Below are 13,333 nucleotides of genomic sequence, written 5' to 3' on the forward strand. Positions count from 1 at the left end.
ATTCATGCAAATTATGCCAAGTCATTAACAGACTAATGGTTTCAGTTCCCTTGTTGATGCTAACCCAGTGGAGAAGCCCCTCTGACATGACTCTTGCATCAGAGGAATCCACCTGCCTCACACAACACACACCAGCATCAGACAAGGCGCCGTTTTTGTCCTTCAGCAGTCAACACGTCCAGCTCTGGAGTGAATAGAGATAAAATAAGTCTACTTCACACACACACACACACACACGCACACACACACACACACATGCACACACAGAGCTCAAATGGTTCCACTTTGTACCTCCTCTGCTTAATCAAAGCTTCTCTATTCAACAATTTGACCTTTTGTTCAAAACAGGATTATCACCTTCTCTGGTCTTCATTCACCCTTTTCTCTCCCTCCTCCTTTCTTCTCTTGCCCCTCAGCCCGTTTCCAGGGGCGACCCACATGACGAGGGTAATTGCAATAATTTGTTAAATGCCATGGCAACGGTGGTGAGATGGGAGGGTTTTTTTAAAAAAAAGGGAAAAAAGAATTGGGTGGTTCAGGAAACGAGCAAATCCCTTGACGGGAGAAGGAAAGAAAGACAACTCCGTGTGTGTGTGTGTGTGTGTGGGTGTGTGTGTGTGTTAAAGAAAGTGAGAAGTGAACGAGTGTTTGCCCATTCTCAGGGTGCTGGTTTATTGATAATGGTAGGGATGGGATGGGGGGGACAGGAGGTAATTTCACTAATGATTAACGTCTTTGGTTCTAGCTTAGGAGGCCAACACACCTACACATCTATTGGTACACACACACACACACACACACACACACACACACACACACACACATGGACAGAGAGAGAGAGAGGTGCAGAGCTTTCACTATCTGGCCAGACAAACAGCTCTATTTGAACTCTCCCTCAGCCTGAAAGGAATCCTTAATTACACAATATTACCCCTCTTCATTGCCCCGCTGTGTGTGCTGTGTCCACTGCTGCTCAGCCTCAATCGGTGTGAGTGTATGTGTGTTGCTGTGTGAGGTGTAAGTATTCAGTGGTAGCAGCTGTTTCACACATAGTGACAAAGGAGTTGAGGGGGCTCGCTCCCCACACATTCACCAAACTAATTGATTTCTGTTCAGCACTGTGGGAGAGTAACCCACACACATACATACACACACACTTTCACAGACAGTGCATTCCACTCACTCACGACCAAGGTGTTAGACGCTACCAAGAGAGAAGAAACCCTTTCCAAAGAGCGCAGCGCAGACATCCAGTTTACATCTCGGACTCAGAAAAAGACTTTTACTTCTCCTCCGGTTCCCCTTCAGCCTGAAGCTGCAGACAAACCGAACAACACAAAACCAGCAGGGAAGAAGACCGGCGCTTGTGTCACATCACCTTGCCTGTGTCGGGGGGTCAAAAAGTGGCACAGCTTACTGACACTGAGCAAGAGAGAAAGTGACTCTCCACACCAGCAGGAGGCAGTAGTCTGTATTCAAAAGTCAAAAGTAACAGGAAGGACCGAGACAAGCATCTGATGAAATGCGTACAGTGACTATGCTAATCAAATGTCTTCAAAGCATCGACGTTTTGCTGCATTCTATTTACAATGACTGCCTTTTATTAACTGCAAAAACAGGTTATCCTTTAAAGTTTAGAATGTCACATAATGATTATTTTATCAAGCTAGGGCAAGTCGTACCTTATTGAGACAAAATCAATACAATCCTTATAGTCAATACGTTCAATTTATTGTACCTGGAAAAACTAAAATAACATCGAAAACTTGGTATTCAAAGTCAGAACGGCTGCTAACTATTTTCATAGTTCGTGCAATTTCTAATCTTTCCATTTCTGTTTTCATTTTAGTCAAAAATGCTGGAACACTGCCCTGCTGTGGTTTCCCTCATTTCCTGTCCAGCTTGTTTTTGATGGCTTTTCTTCATATTACTGCATCAGTTTGATCCCATGTTGCATCAAACACAATCCAAAACTATAATGAACACATTGTGGATTCAATTTGAACAGGTTTTGACTGCTTCATTACACAAAACGCAGCTTCTTTTCACTTCAGAGGTATCTCGTGAGCAAACATTATTTTTCAAAAGAGGGAAAAACGGAAGACAATGGGGTAAGCTTCAGCCAGCCAGCTGTGATAGTCTAACCATTTTGGCACTACATGAAGTCCATTTGTAATGCTTCAGGCGGTGAAGTAAAATAAAGGAGTGCGTGTGTGTGCTTGTGTGTGTTAAACCAAAGAATCAGTAATATTCACATACTGTAACACAGAGTGACTTACTGAGTAGTATCTTTTTAAATGACGACGGATGTCAAGCAGCAGTTTGTTGCTGATTTTGACGGCGTGGTCGATGGGGCGGCTGGAACAGGGGATGTGACAGCATCGCATCAAACTAGGCTCTGACCTTGATCCCTGAAAAAGATGACAAGAGATTAATTCACAAAATCCATTCAGGTTATGAACACAAATACTGCAGCTTGAATTTTAATGTTCGTAGAAGTGTGGTAAAAAAGTACTGACCGAGAGAAAAGTCAGAAAAAAATTCAGCAAAATCCAGCAAACGTGCAACACGCTGATGGATTGGAGGACACTTAAATGTGAATGTAGAAGCAAAATTGAAACTCTATCAAAGATGCCGATTGTGTAGTCTGTTTTCTCAAGAGCAGCTGACATCTTACTTTCACACATTTTTCATGCAGTTATTGTCAGCTGTACAGAGTGAGAAAGGATCCACAAGTTCATTTCTACATTCCTCTCCCCCAAACTTTAGATGCATCCAAAATTGTCGACATAATGAATGTCTATTAAGTTTATGTTTGCACAGAGGAGCAAAACTAGAAGCCTCATTAAAGGCGTTCAGCGTCATTTCTTGTAATATAACTAACACATAGTCGGAAAACCAAGTTTGTAATGTCTCAGCTTACATTTGAAACTCCTCAGAGAACATGTCACAATCATGGAAGTGGAGGGCTTAAAGCCCCATCCGGTCCAATATGTTTTTAATAATATTGTAAGTAAGAAAACAGGTCAATGCAACCCCGGTACTTCTCAATTGTCCACCTGACAGCCAGGCTTATAGTTAATGCAATTTAAAATGAAGCCACAGTACATTACAATTAGACTAAACAGAACAGCTTTAAACACTTGCTCCTTTAAACTTGAACTCCATTTAACTGTCAAATTGATGGCAGCAAAAAATGGTTTCTGCAGGGAAGTCAACGACACGCAGGTATGCATGTGACACCCCCCCCCCCCACTCTGCCACACAGGGTTTTTTTTTTATTTGCCAAAATCATTTCTTTTCTTTGAAAGAAAAAAAAAAAGTCTGCCAGTTTCAGTCAATCAATGTATTTGACTAATATGCAGCTATTCACTTAAACCCTCTTCAAGCTTTTCTTTCCTGTCTGCTCTGGATGAAAGCATCCTCCCTTCTTCTCTCTACATGATCACTTTTCCTCCTACTCATTTTATCTCCCTTGATTCATTCCAAACTTCATTCTGATAAAAGAAAACTCCCCAACCAAGCAGTAATTAAAAATGATTATACAACATTGACTTGCCAGTTATCTTATGGCTGAGCAAAAAAAATTTTTAAATATGAAATAGCGAAAGAAATTTCTCTCGTTTTTGTGTGAAACTTCACATCTGTCTTTTAGACTCCCTAAAGTCTGAACTTAGTTGTAAATGTTTAAAAATTTGCCCTATCTACACGCATTGCTTTCATCCATGTCTTGGTCAGATAATCTGCGGCTTCCAAAGCCTGTTGACTGAACCGTCCAATGCAACATTCTATTAAAACTGAACTCAGGGAAATCCCTGCAGCTCCATCCAGCATTTCTTTTCCCTGCATACTTTATCTTTCAAACAACTTTCCTCCTCTGTCTGTCCTCCATCCATCACCGCCTCCTCCAACCATCTTTGGCTCGGTGTCAGCCGTCGAGTCAAGGCCCATCTGTCCTCCCCTCTCACTGAGCTGTTAGACCATGTTGACCACCCTAATTAACTTCTTGTCTTATCAATTTCACTATGTCTGCGAGTGTGTGTGTATACGCACATGTGTAGTCTCATAGTAACAGTCGGTCTCATAGTAATTTCATGAATCAGCGAGTTTAAAGAAATCAACATTTAAAGACTGTATTCTACTGTTAAAAACATGTGCATAAGGATACAGCTTCATTTAAATTAATTTAATACAGCTTTACTGGTATGATTCCTGCACAAGTGAGAATGCCTCTCAATGAAACCTAGCAGTGCACCAGCTGAAGCATGTAATTATATCAACCTTTTAATGGAGTGTGTGTATAATTCTCCTTTTCTAATTCAATGCAAGCTCTCCGTGCCAGAGTCTTGTCAGTTTTATTAGTGCCTTTCTGACAAGAAAAGGCTGCATGCCCTGCTCCTCATTAGACACCGATAACACACAAACACACACACACGACCTTGGCTTGACAAATGGTAGGAGACCAGTGTGTATGTGTGCATCCATAGAGCGGCAGGGGTTAAGGAAAGGCTTTTCAAGTTGTGGAGTCCAAACTATGCCAATGAAAACAGAGTCAGTATTGGAGCCAGGCAGCTGTCTAAAAATACAGGCAGAGACACAATATGGAGGATGACTCCAGCACAGGAAGTTTGACTGAAATGCCTCTGGAAACACGATTCTCTTTATTGGTTGCTCAACTCTTTCATCCGTTTATCTAGCAAAACACGTCAGTAGTCATATGAAAAATCTATTTCAGAACTATCCTGACTACAGAACTTATACATCCTAAGTTGTGTAGCTTTGATAGACATCAGGGTTCCAATTCATTGGATGACAGTTCTGCAGCAAATCTCCCTCCATGAAAGCTGTGTTACTCATCTTTAGTTATTGCTTGTACAGTATGTTATGAGGCTAGGCTAAATAAATCTAATGGATTAAAGTGCATTAGCTTTAGCTTGGTGTACCTTGTGAACTCTGAGATGCAGAGAAGTTTCTTAAACAGGGCAGCATCTGGAGGCGTTTTGGATATGCTTCCTTTGGGATGATGTACACTGTTGTTAGACTGTACATAATTTTCATTCCTCTTGAAGAAAAAGAATTCGCAGTGACTGATATTCTGATCTCTTTCCAACTACAAACCTTTCCCTGAGTACTTTGGAATATTCAACCTTGCAGCTGCATGATTTCAGTGAATACCTCATTCAAACAACATTTTATACTGGATAGACAACAATGATTGCATGATTGAAATACATCATTAGCAAAATGATCAATGTACCAGCTGACAAACAGATCTGAAATATGGCAAACAGACAGCAGACTCAACTCTGGAACTATGATAAGCGTCAGTCATGCTCATTTATTATTTAATGGCCAAAGGAATGACATAAGAACAACGTGTGTCGACTCACAGCTCCTTCAAAGACGCTGTCGTAGATGTTCTCTGTGCCACACTGTGGGCAGGTGAAGCTAAACCTCTCACAGTCTTTGTAACGCTCCTCATCAGTCAGCTGGACCGGAGCTCCCAGGGTCCCATCAGCCTCTTCCTCCCTCTGGTACTGTTGCTGAGATCGAAACTGACTCGGGTCCAGACCTGGTATGGATAAAAAATAATTCTAGCCAGACCACTGATTTGTTGCATTTCACTTTTTACATTAATCAGAATGACCATTTATACTTGTATATATACTTGTATTTATACTTGAAATATGGATTCAAATCATTTGACTTGAATCAATTTTGACAGTAACTTTCAACCTGACCCAAATTGTCGGCAGTCCGGATGTTCGCGACCATTCCCAGAAACATAAATACAATGTGGGTTTGTTTCCTGCTCCCAATTTCGCATTGATGTGGATAAGAGAAGGACAAAAGTCTGCAGCTGGCGCACCAATAGAAACCCAACCCCCCCCCCCAAAAAAAAACCAGTCTGAAACAGAGCAAACTGTTCACTTAGTTTGATATTTACTGAGTTATTTTGACATGATGTGAAATCTTAGTCTATGGGGTGTTGATGTTATACTGCTCAGCATGGATTTGTGTCCCAAAGGGGGACTGCAGTAGTTGGATATGGCACCATATGAATACCCAAAGGCCACCAATTATAAATACTACAGAGCAGATTTAACCTAAAATGACAACTCTGGTAAGGAGCTGGGAATTGACTTAAACACCACCAATTAGAATCCTTGCACTCATTTAATTCTAATTAATCATTTCATTGAACATTTGGTTTTATTTTACACTTCCCCTATTAGTCATTTAAATTAGGTGACAGCGTTTCAGTGGCAGAGCCGGTTGTCCAATGATCACAAGGTTGGCAGTTTGATTCCCACTCCCGCCCAGCCACCCAGACTGTGAGCTGACAGTAAGAGTTGTCAGCTCACCTCCTGAGGATTGCCGAAGCACCCTTGAGCAAGGCACCATCCCCCTTTACAAGTTGCTCATTAGGGCGCACAAAGATGGAGCTGCCAGCCACTCTACCTCCTACTGCATACCTACAGGCCCTGTGTGTGTGTGTGTGCGTGCATGTGTGCTCAGGGACTATACAAACTAATATGTGTATGCATGCTTTTGATTACTAGAGTGTGCTGCTAATTTCCCATCGGGGATTATAATCAGTATATAAAATAAAAAATTTTTAAAAATTCATTCATTCATAATTCAACAACAGCCACCCATTCTAATCTAGAGGCATCTAAGTGCTTTGAAACGTCTGCTGGTGTGACTAAGCGCTATACAAATAAAGGCTGATTGATTGATTGATCAATCAATCAGCCACTCTACTGTACCTAGCCAGGAGGCTATGAGCACACCATCGATGCCCTCAATTGGATCACAGATGCGGGATACCACAGGGTGGACCTGCTGGGAAAGGTAGTACTGAGTGTCCAGAACGAGACCCTCCTGCTTCTGGAGCTGCTCTAGAGCATAGGCTCTCTGACTGGCTGCCAGCGTGGAGCCGTCCTATGGAGAGAAAAAAAAATCACTGCAATCATAACTGATTTACTTTGTACTTTATATGGCAATGGCTGTACAGTACAGTCATGACTGACATGACACTAAAGAAACATTTCATGTATAGACACCTTGCAGATGATATAAGAAACTGTATCTCCAGCTTTGACCCGCCGACCTCCCTGGGAGTTGATCCAAAGGGCCACATGGACATGAGGAAGGCTCTTCTTATCGGGATAGTCTTGAGGATCTTTAGTGAGAGCCTGGAAGAAAGAAAAAGATCATAATGAAATATCTGCTCTGGCTTCTTCCAGGTCTTACTAATTTTTCCATTTCATCTCTTGAATTTCTTGTACTTTATTGAATGTATGCAATGGGGGCGGCAGTGGCTCAGCGGTAGAGCGGACGTCTTGCGACCAGACAGCGCCCAGCCATCGGCGGTTCAATTCCCACTCCATCCAGACATCTTCGGAGTGTGAGCTGACCGTGGGAGGTGTCAGCTCACCTCCCAGCCACTGCCGAGGCACCCTTGAGCAAGGCGCCGTCCCCCCCACAAGCTGCACCCCCGAAGTCGCGACCCGTCCCTCCAACTCTCTTGTACTGGTTGTCATTAACTGCATGCCTACAGGCCCCTAGTGTGTGTTGTGTTCAGGGGCCTGTATACGATGTTTGTGTGTGTGTATTCTGACTAACACATATATATATACGTATATATATGCATGTACAAAAAACTGGAGTGGAAAACATAATTTCCCCATTGTGTGGACGAATAAAAGTGGATTTGATTTAATTTGTTTTGAATCACCTCCCAACATACACTCTACACATGAACAATAGTATCTTCACCTTGTGTATCTCATACTGGCTGAGTGGAATCTCTCCAGCTGTTACTTTCTCTCCCACCTCCACAAGATGTTTCTGAATGTTCTCCACAATGACATCACGGTTTTGGTCTGACAAGATTTGACCGATCACATAACTGAAAGAGCAGCATGCAGGAGCAGGTTAGAATGAAATGCTTAAGACCCCTTGCTTTTGATGTGTTTCTAAGATGTTGTCTTGTGTACTCATCATACTTTCCGCACTCCTTGGCCAGGTCACACCAATCTCTACGGACGATGTCCAAGCCTTTAAGCTCCTGCTTGACGCTGTATCGTCCATCACCTTGATTCTCCACCACCAACGCTGCATATTTCTTCTTTTTCAGCAGTAAAAGAGACTTAAAGACACCATCAATGTCAATCTCAAGCAGTTTGTAGAGCTTGTTTACTTCTGCCTTCACCTGGGGATGAGAAGAATGTGAATGGATGAAAATGTGAACTTACAAAAAGAGCTGATAAAGATGAATGCAGAGAATCTCTACTTCATACCTTGTTGCCAAGCTTGAAGACTTCCTCCAGAGACCTGCTGTTGGTATTGATCATAATGGAGTCGGTATCTCCATAAATGACCTCCAGACTCATCTGAATCCCACAAGAAGATACGAGAAAATAAAAAAAAGTTGTGTAAGTAAAAGGAGGGAAAACAATACATTGCTAATACCATTACAATGGCAGCAGATATGTAAGAAGTATTAACATGTTGAGCGCAAGTTTATTTTACACAGCATTATATTATTTTATATACAATATTGGCATTATCAGATTTGAAAGGGACTGTATAATCAATTTATCAAACACCTGCTGAGCACGCGAGACACAAACTTGATGAACCGCTATAGATTTAGAAACTTCTCTGAACACAAAACCAATTTGTTTTACTTGGCTATACTTGAAGCTGAAGTACTGAAAATTAACTCTTGTTAAGACAACCTAAAGTTGGTAATAGACTCACCTTCTGAACCATGTCTTTAGTGTGCATCAGAATCTATAGGGAAAAAAGCAAACACAACATTATAACTGGCAACTCAACAACAAAACACCAAGTATGACAAAAGATGTAGCATTTCAGTACAGTAAACAATCAGGAGCAAACATTACAAACTTAGTTTCTATGTTTCTATATCATATATATAGTATATACACTGCTCAAAAAAATAAAGGGAACACTTAAACACAATGTAACTCCAAGTCAACCACACTTGTGTGAAATCGAACTGTCAACTTAGGAAGCAACACTGATTGACAATCAATTTCACATGCTGTTGTGCAAATGGAATAGACAACAGGAGAAATTATAAGCAACTGGCAGGACACACCCAATAAAGGAGTGGTTCTGCAGGTGGTGACCACGGACCACTCAGTTCCAATCCTTTCTGGATGATGTTTTGGTCACACACACTACTGAGCCTCATTTGGACTTGTTTAAAGGACATTACATCAAAGTTGGATCAGCCTGTACTGTGTTTTTCCACTTTAATTTTATATAAGTCCAAATCTAGACCTCCATGGGTTGATACATTTAATTTTTATTGATAATTTTTGTTGCCAGCACATTCAACGATGGAAAGAAAAAAGTATTTAATACAAATATTTTATTCATTCAGATCTACAACGTGTTACTTTAGTGTTCCCTTTATTTTTATTTTTTTTATATGTATATCGGTATATATATATATATATATGTATATATATATATATATATAATAGACACATATACGTATATATATACATATATATATACAGTACACACACACATATATATGTGTGTGTGTGTGTGTGTGTGTGTATGTGTGTGTGTACAAGGAAGCAAAAGCAGGTGACTTGCTTTTAAACGGGGGATAATTGGCTAAAAGGGCAATTATGTGAATTTGCTGTGACAGGCATCTTTTCAGCCCACACACTTCCTAGCTAGGCAACACACGCACCCACCCACGCACGCGCACACACACACACAGAAAGACAGAAACACTCATAATGGCCTTCATCACATGTAAAGTGATGAAGGCCTTGTTTGCCCTTCCCTCCTGACACCCCACCCAACAGGTGGGGAGGGGAGGGCAAGGTGGGGCGCTCTGGGTGGCTAATCTGGGGGGCAGGAGGGACGGAACGCAGTGTGACCTGTCACCAGCAATCTGCTCCTCAATCAACCACGGCTGCATATATACACACCCCGACTCACACTGTGCTCCGTGGGGACAAGGACGTGGCTATTTCAGAGTGTGAGGAAGGGGCGGGGTCAGGCTACAGTGGGACAGGGGGTGGGGCATTCCACTCCCTGTAACCAGAGTGGGACTTAAGCATGCTTTATAGGCTGCTACATACCACTGTATGACAGAGGGAGTTTGAGTCATTCACAGAACAGCCTTCTCCATTCAGTCAAGGTCAAGGTCTCGGCACTAACGCTCACATTCACACACACACACAAATCTTGGCGTTAGCACATTCACACTAAATTGTGCAGCAAAGCTCTCCAGCAGACAGTGACTAGCCTGTCTCCAGCTAGATTCTTACAGAATGTACATTAAGATTAAGAACTACGAGCCTGAGATGAAATGGAGAATACTTTGTTTTTATAGTGAAATGTGAGCAACTGCAGCAGCATCTAATATTAAAAATGACTCTGAAGAAATGCCATATACAATGGATGTAATCTGTAAAGTAGACCTGTCCTCATTAAGAGCCTGAATCCGGATTTTGTCTCATTCCATTCAAGGTGTGTTAATTTTCAGTTTTGAAAACCTCACTAGATTAAGTATTAATAAAAAACAACTGATGTTGCTTTTAAACAATTATTTTGGAAAAGAGTCATGCCATTAGACACAATGCATCATCAAATCATGTTTTAAGCTGATAAACAATGATTATTATGAATTAAAGATGATCAAATGACAACAAAGACCACATTAACCACCATATTGAATCTGTCATGTCTCGCCCTTCAAACCAGTGTAATACATAATTTAAGTTATGACTACATCCTCTGCCAAATCAGACACAGTTTGCTGAATAGCTAGATTTACTAAACCAAAGTGGCGTTTTATTCCCCCCGGGCCAGCAGGCATTCCTCATTGTTGAAATCCTGCCAGGTCAAATTTATTGTCTCACTTTTAGAAAGTCCACACATATGGAAACATTTTTGACCGTGAACTGTGTTGAATGCTGCAACTGGGAAAGGGTAAAGGTCGTAGGTAAAGGAGGATGCAACGCAGAAAAGCTACAGATATACCAGAGCATATAGATACCAAAGTCTCTGCTCGGTTGTCTAATATTTGGTTTAAATACAAAGTTTCTAATAATCACTACAAACAAGATTATACAGCGACAATTTTTGAACATCACATCAATTACAAAATAATGTATTGAGAAATTACCAAATGAGAAGAATATTCAGCAATTCGAATTAAATTAATTCGATAATCAAAGTGTAATATAATGTAATAGTAATGTAACTGATGCAAACAAAAATGTAATAGATGCTGACAGTGGTCACACACAACAACACTACACTAGAAAACAGCAGAGCCCTTTAATCTGTTTGGATGAAACTTGGCTGAACTTCTATTCAAAGTCATTCAGCGAAGAACCACAGTGTGGTAAGTTGAATATGTGCAGACATGCTTTGCAGCATTTCTTTGATGGTTCTTTACGGATAAGCACATCCTTCAACGTCTCAAAAAGAAACAATAAAGGCAAATCGTTTAATTTTCACACATGCCTATAATGCCGTGTCGAAAAGACTTATAAAAGTCCATGTTTTATTTCAAACTGCTGGCAGCAGAAGAGGAGCAGTGGAGGAAATGAGACTGGAGCAAAGTCTGGAATGATCAAAGAATAGACAGAGGGAAAGGGCAGAGAAGTGTTGAATAGAGAGATGTAGGAAAGACATTGACACGGCGGCGGCGGGAGGGGGCACAGAGCGAGGTGAGAACGTGTTGATGTAATTGATGTGTGGACTCATTTAGACGGGTTTTCCATATGCTGTCAGTTCCAGCAGGATGAACTGCTGTGTGGTATCAACTCTGTGAAAGATAAGTCGTTTGACCATGATTCAATGCGTGCCCTCATCTTTAAACACATACCAACACACATACACAAAACCAACCAATATAAACACATACCCCAGGGGGTAAAAAGAGTGCGCGCCTTCCCTCTGATAACTATACTCGTCACCACAGCGACTGCGTCTCTTAATGGGGAAAAACATTTGAAAAATTGGGACACAAACTTGCTTCCATTATCATTTCCTTCAATCTTACTAATAGTATATTGAGGATCGTCTGTCTATCTAGAAGATGACCAACCTTCAGAGTCACCTCACAACCATCTTCCCATAGACAAAACAAAATACAATCTGCATGAAAGAGTTAATGTGTGAAATAGGTGAAATTAATACTGAACAATTACTATAGATGGACGGACAAACAGATGAAAGTAGCTGCAGCTTTCTGACTCAACAGCTTTGGACAGTCAAACGTGATAGTGCTAAGAATAGCTCTTTCAATTCTAACAGATACACCAGTGACTTGCACAACTTATGAGTGACATTTTCTTTCATACTCCCCATTTAAAAAAAAAAAAAACATAATTTACCCCAATATCAGCACAGAGGGCACAGATTCAGGGCACCTGACCTTGCCAATGTTGCTAAAAGGTGTAGTTGGGTTAAGTGGTGCTACCGCAGTCTGGAACACTCAAAGCTGCCATGAAGTGTCCTGGGAGACAACTGCAGCAGCACAAGTCAGTGACGAAAAACACATATTGTCGAACTGAGTAGTGTGCAGTTGCGTAAACCCAAAGCGGGTCCTACAGAACTGATATAAAGTAGAAACAAGTGAAAAAGGGTTGCATCTTGCCACTTGCTACCCTTTTAATTCCTTTCAGCAATACAGTGTGCCCTCGTTCTTTCCGGTTAATGTGTTCCAGGAACCACACGCGATTAATGAATTCCGCAATAGAGCGACAAACTATTTATCTTGTAATTTACGGTAATTTAAATGTTTATGAACTCTCCCCATACTGATATTAAACCACCTTCTATCTGTATTACCTTTTCCCGCACTATGATAGAGACTGCTTAAAGCACTTTTGTGTCTCACGTAAGTCCGAGACTCACCGAACACAGCGCACTTCCGGATGCCGTCAGCCAATAGAATGCGCGTACGGTATCACGTGACTGCCTACCAAAAATCCACGATGAGGTGAAGTCGCGAGAGTTAATGCGCAAATGCGTGCTGTATGTTGACATGTAACTTGATGCCTGCGAATGAGCTCTGCCCTTCACTTTATTATTACACCCTGTTTTACTCAGTGATAATGATGAGTTATTAGTTACTAAAAAGGTGCCACAGATGCTTATTGTTTTAATCAATTTTCTTCCAACAGAAAATGCTCAAATGTCCATTTGGGGTGTTTCTAAAATGTTTTGCGGACAAAGTCGGTAATATCAGAGTCAATTTTCCCAAGCATCACACTGTCTCACACACACTAACACATCATCATGGTGGTCAGGTGTTTCT

At 41.2% G+C, this 13,333-nt stretch overlaps 1 protein-coding gene across 1 annotated transcript in view; it reads right to left on the bottom strand.

The window, feature by feature from the left end:
• Positions 1–13,333, bottom strand: part of pola1 (polymerase (DNA directed), alpha 1) — a 50,145-nt gene that overhangs the window by 19,629 nt on the left and 17,183 nt on the right. Inside the window, exons 27-34 of the mRNA XM_068344023.1 lie at positions 8,770–8,802; positions 8,307–8,399; positions 8,013–8,218; positions 7,783–7,915; positions 7,068–7,199; positions 6,771–6,945; positions 5,391–5,572; positions 2,280–2,411 (exon numbers count right to left, since the gene is read on the bottom strand). Coding sequence (XP_068200124.1) covers positions 2,280–2,411; positions 5,391–5,572; positions 6,771–6,945; positions 7,068–7,199; positions 7,783–7,915; positions 8,013–8,218; positions 8,307–8,399; positions 8,770–8,802 — 1,086 coding nt within the window. The remainder of the gene's footprint in view (positions 1–2,279; positions 2,412–5,390; positions 5,573–6,770; positions 6,946–7,067; positions 7,200–7,782; positions 7,916–8,012; positions 8,219–8,306; positions 8,400–8,769; positions 8,803–13,333) is intronic.

The sequence above is a fragment of the Antennarius striatus genome, chromosome 20, assembly GCF_040054535.1.
Source record: "Antennarius striatus isolate MH-2024 chromosome 20, ASM4005453v1, whole genome shotgun sequence".
Lineage (NCBI taxonomy): Eukaryota > Metazoa > Chordata > Actinopteri > Lophiiformes > Antennariidae > Antennarius > Antennarius striatus.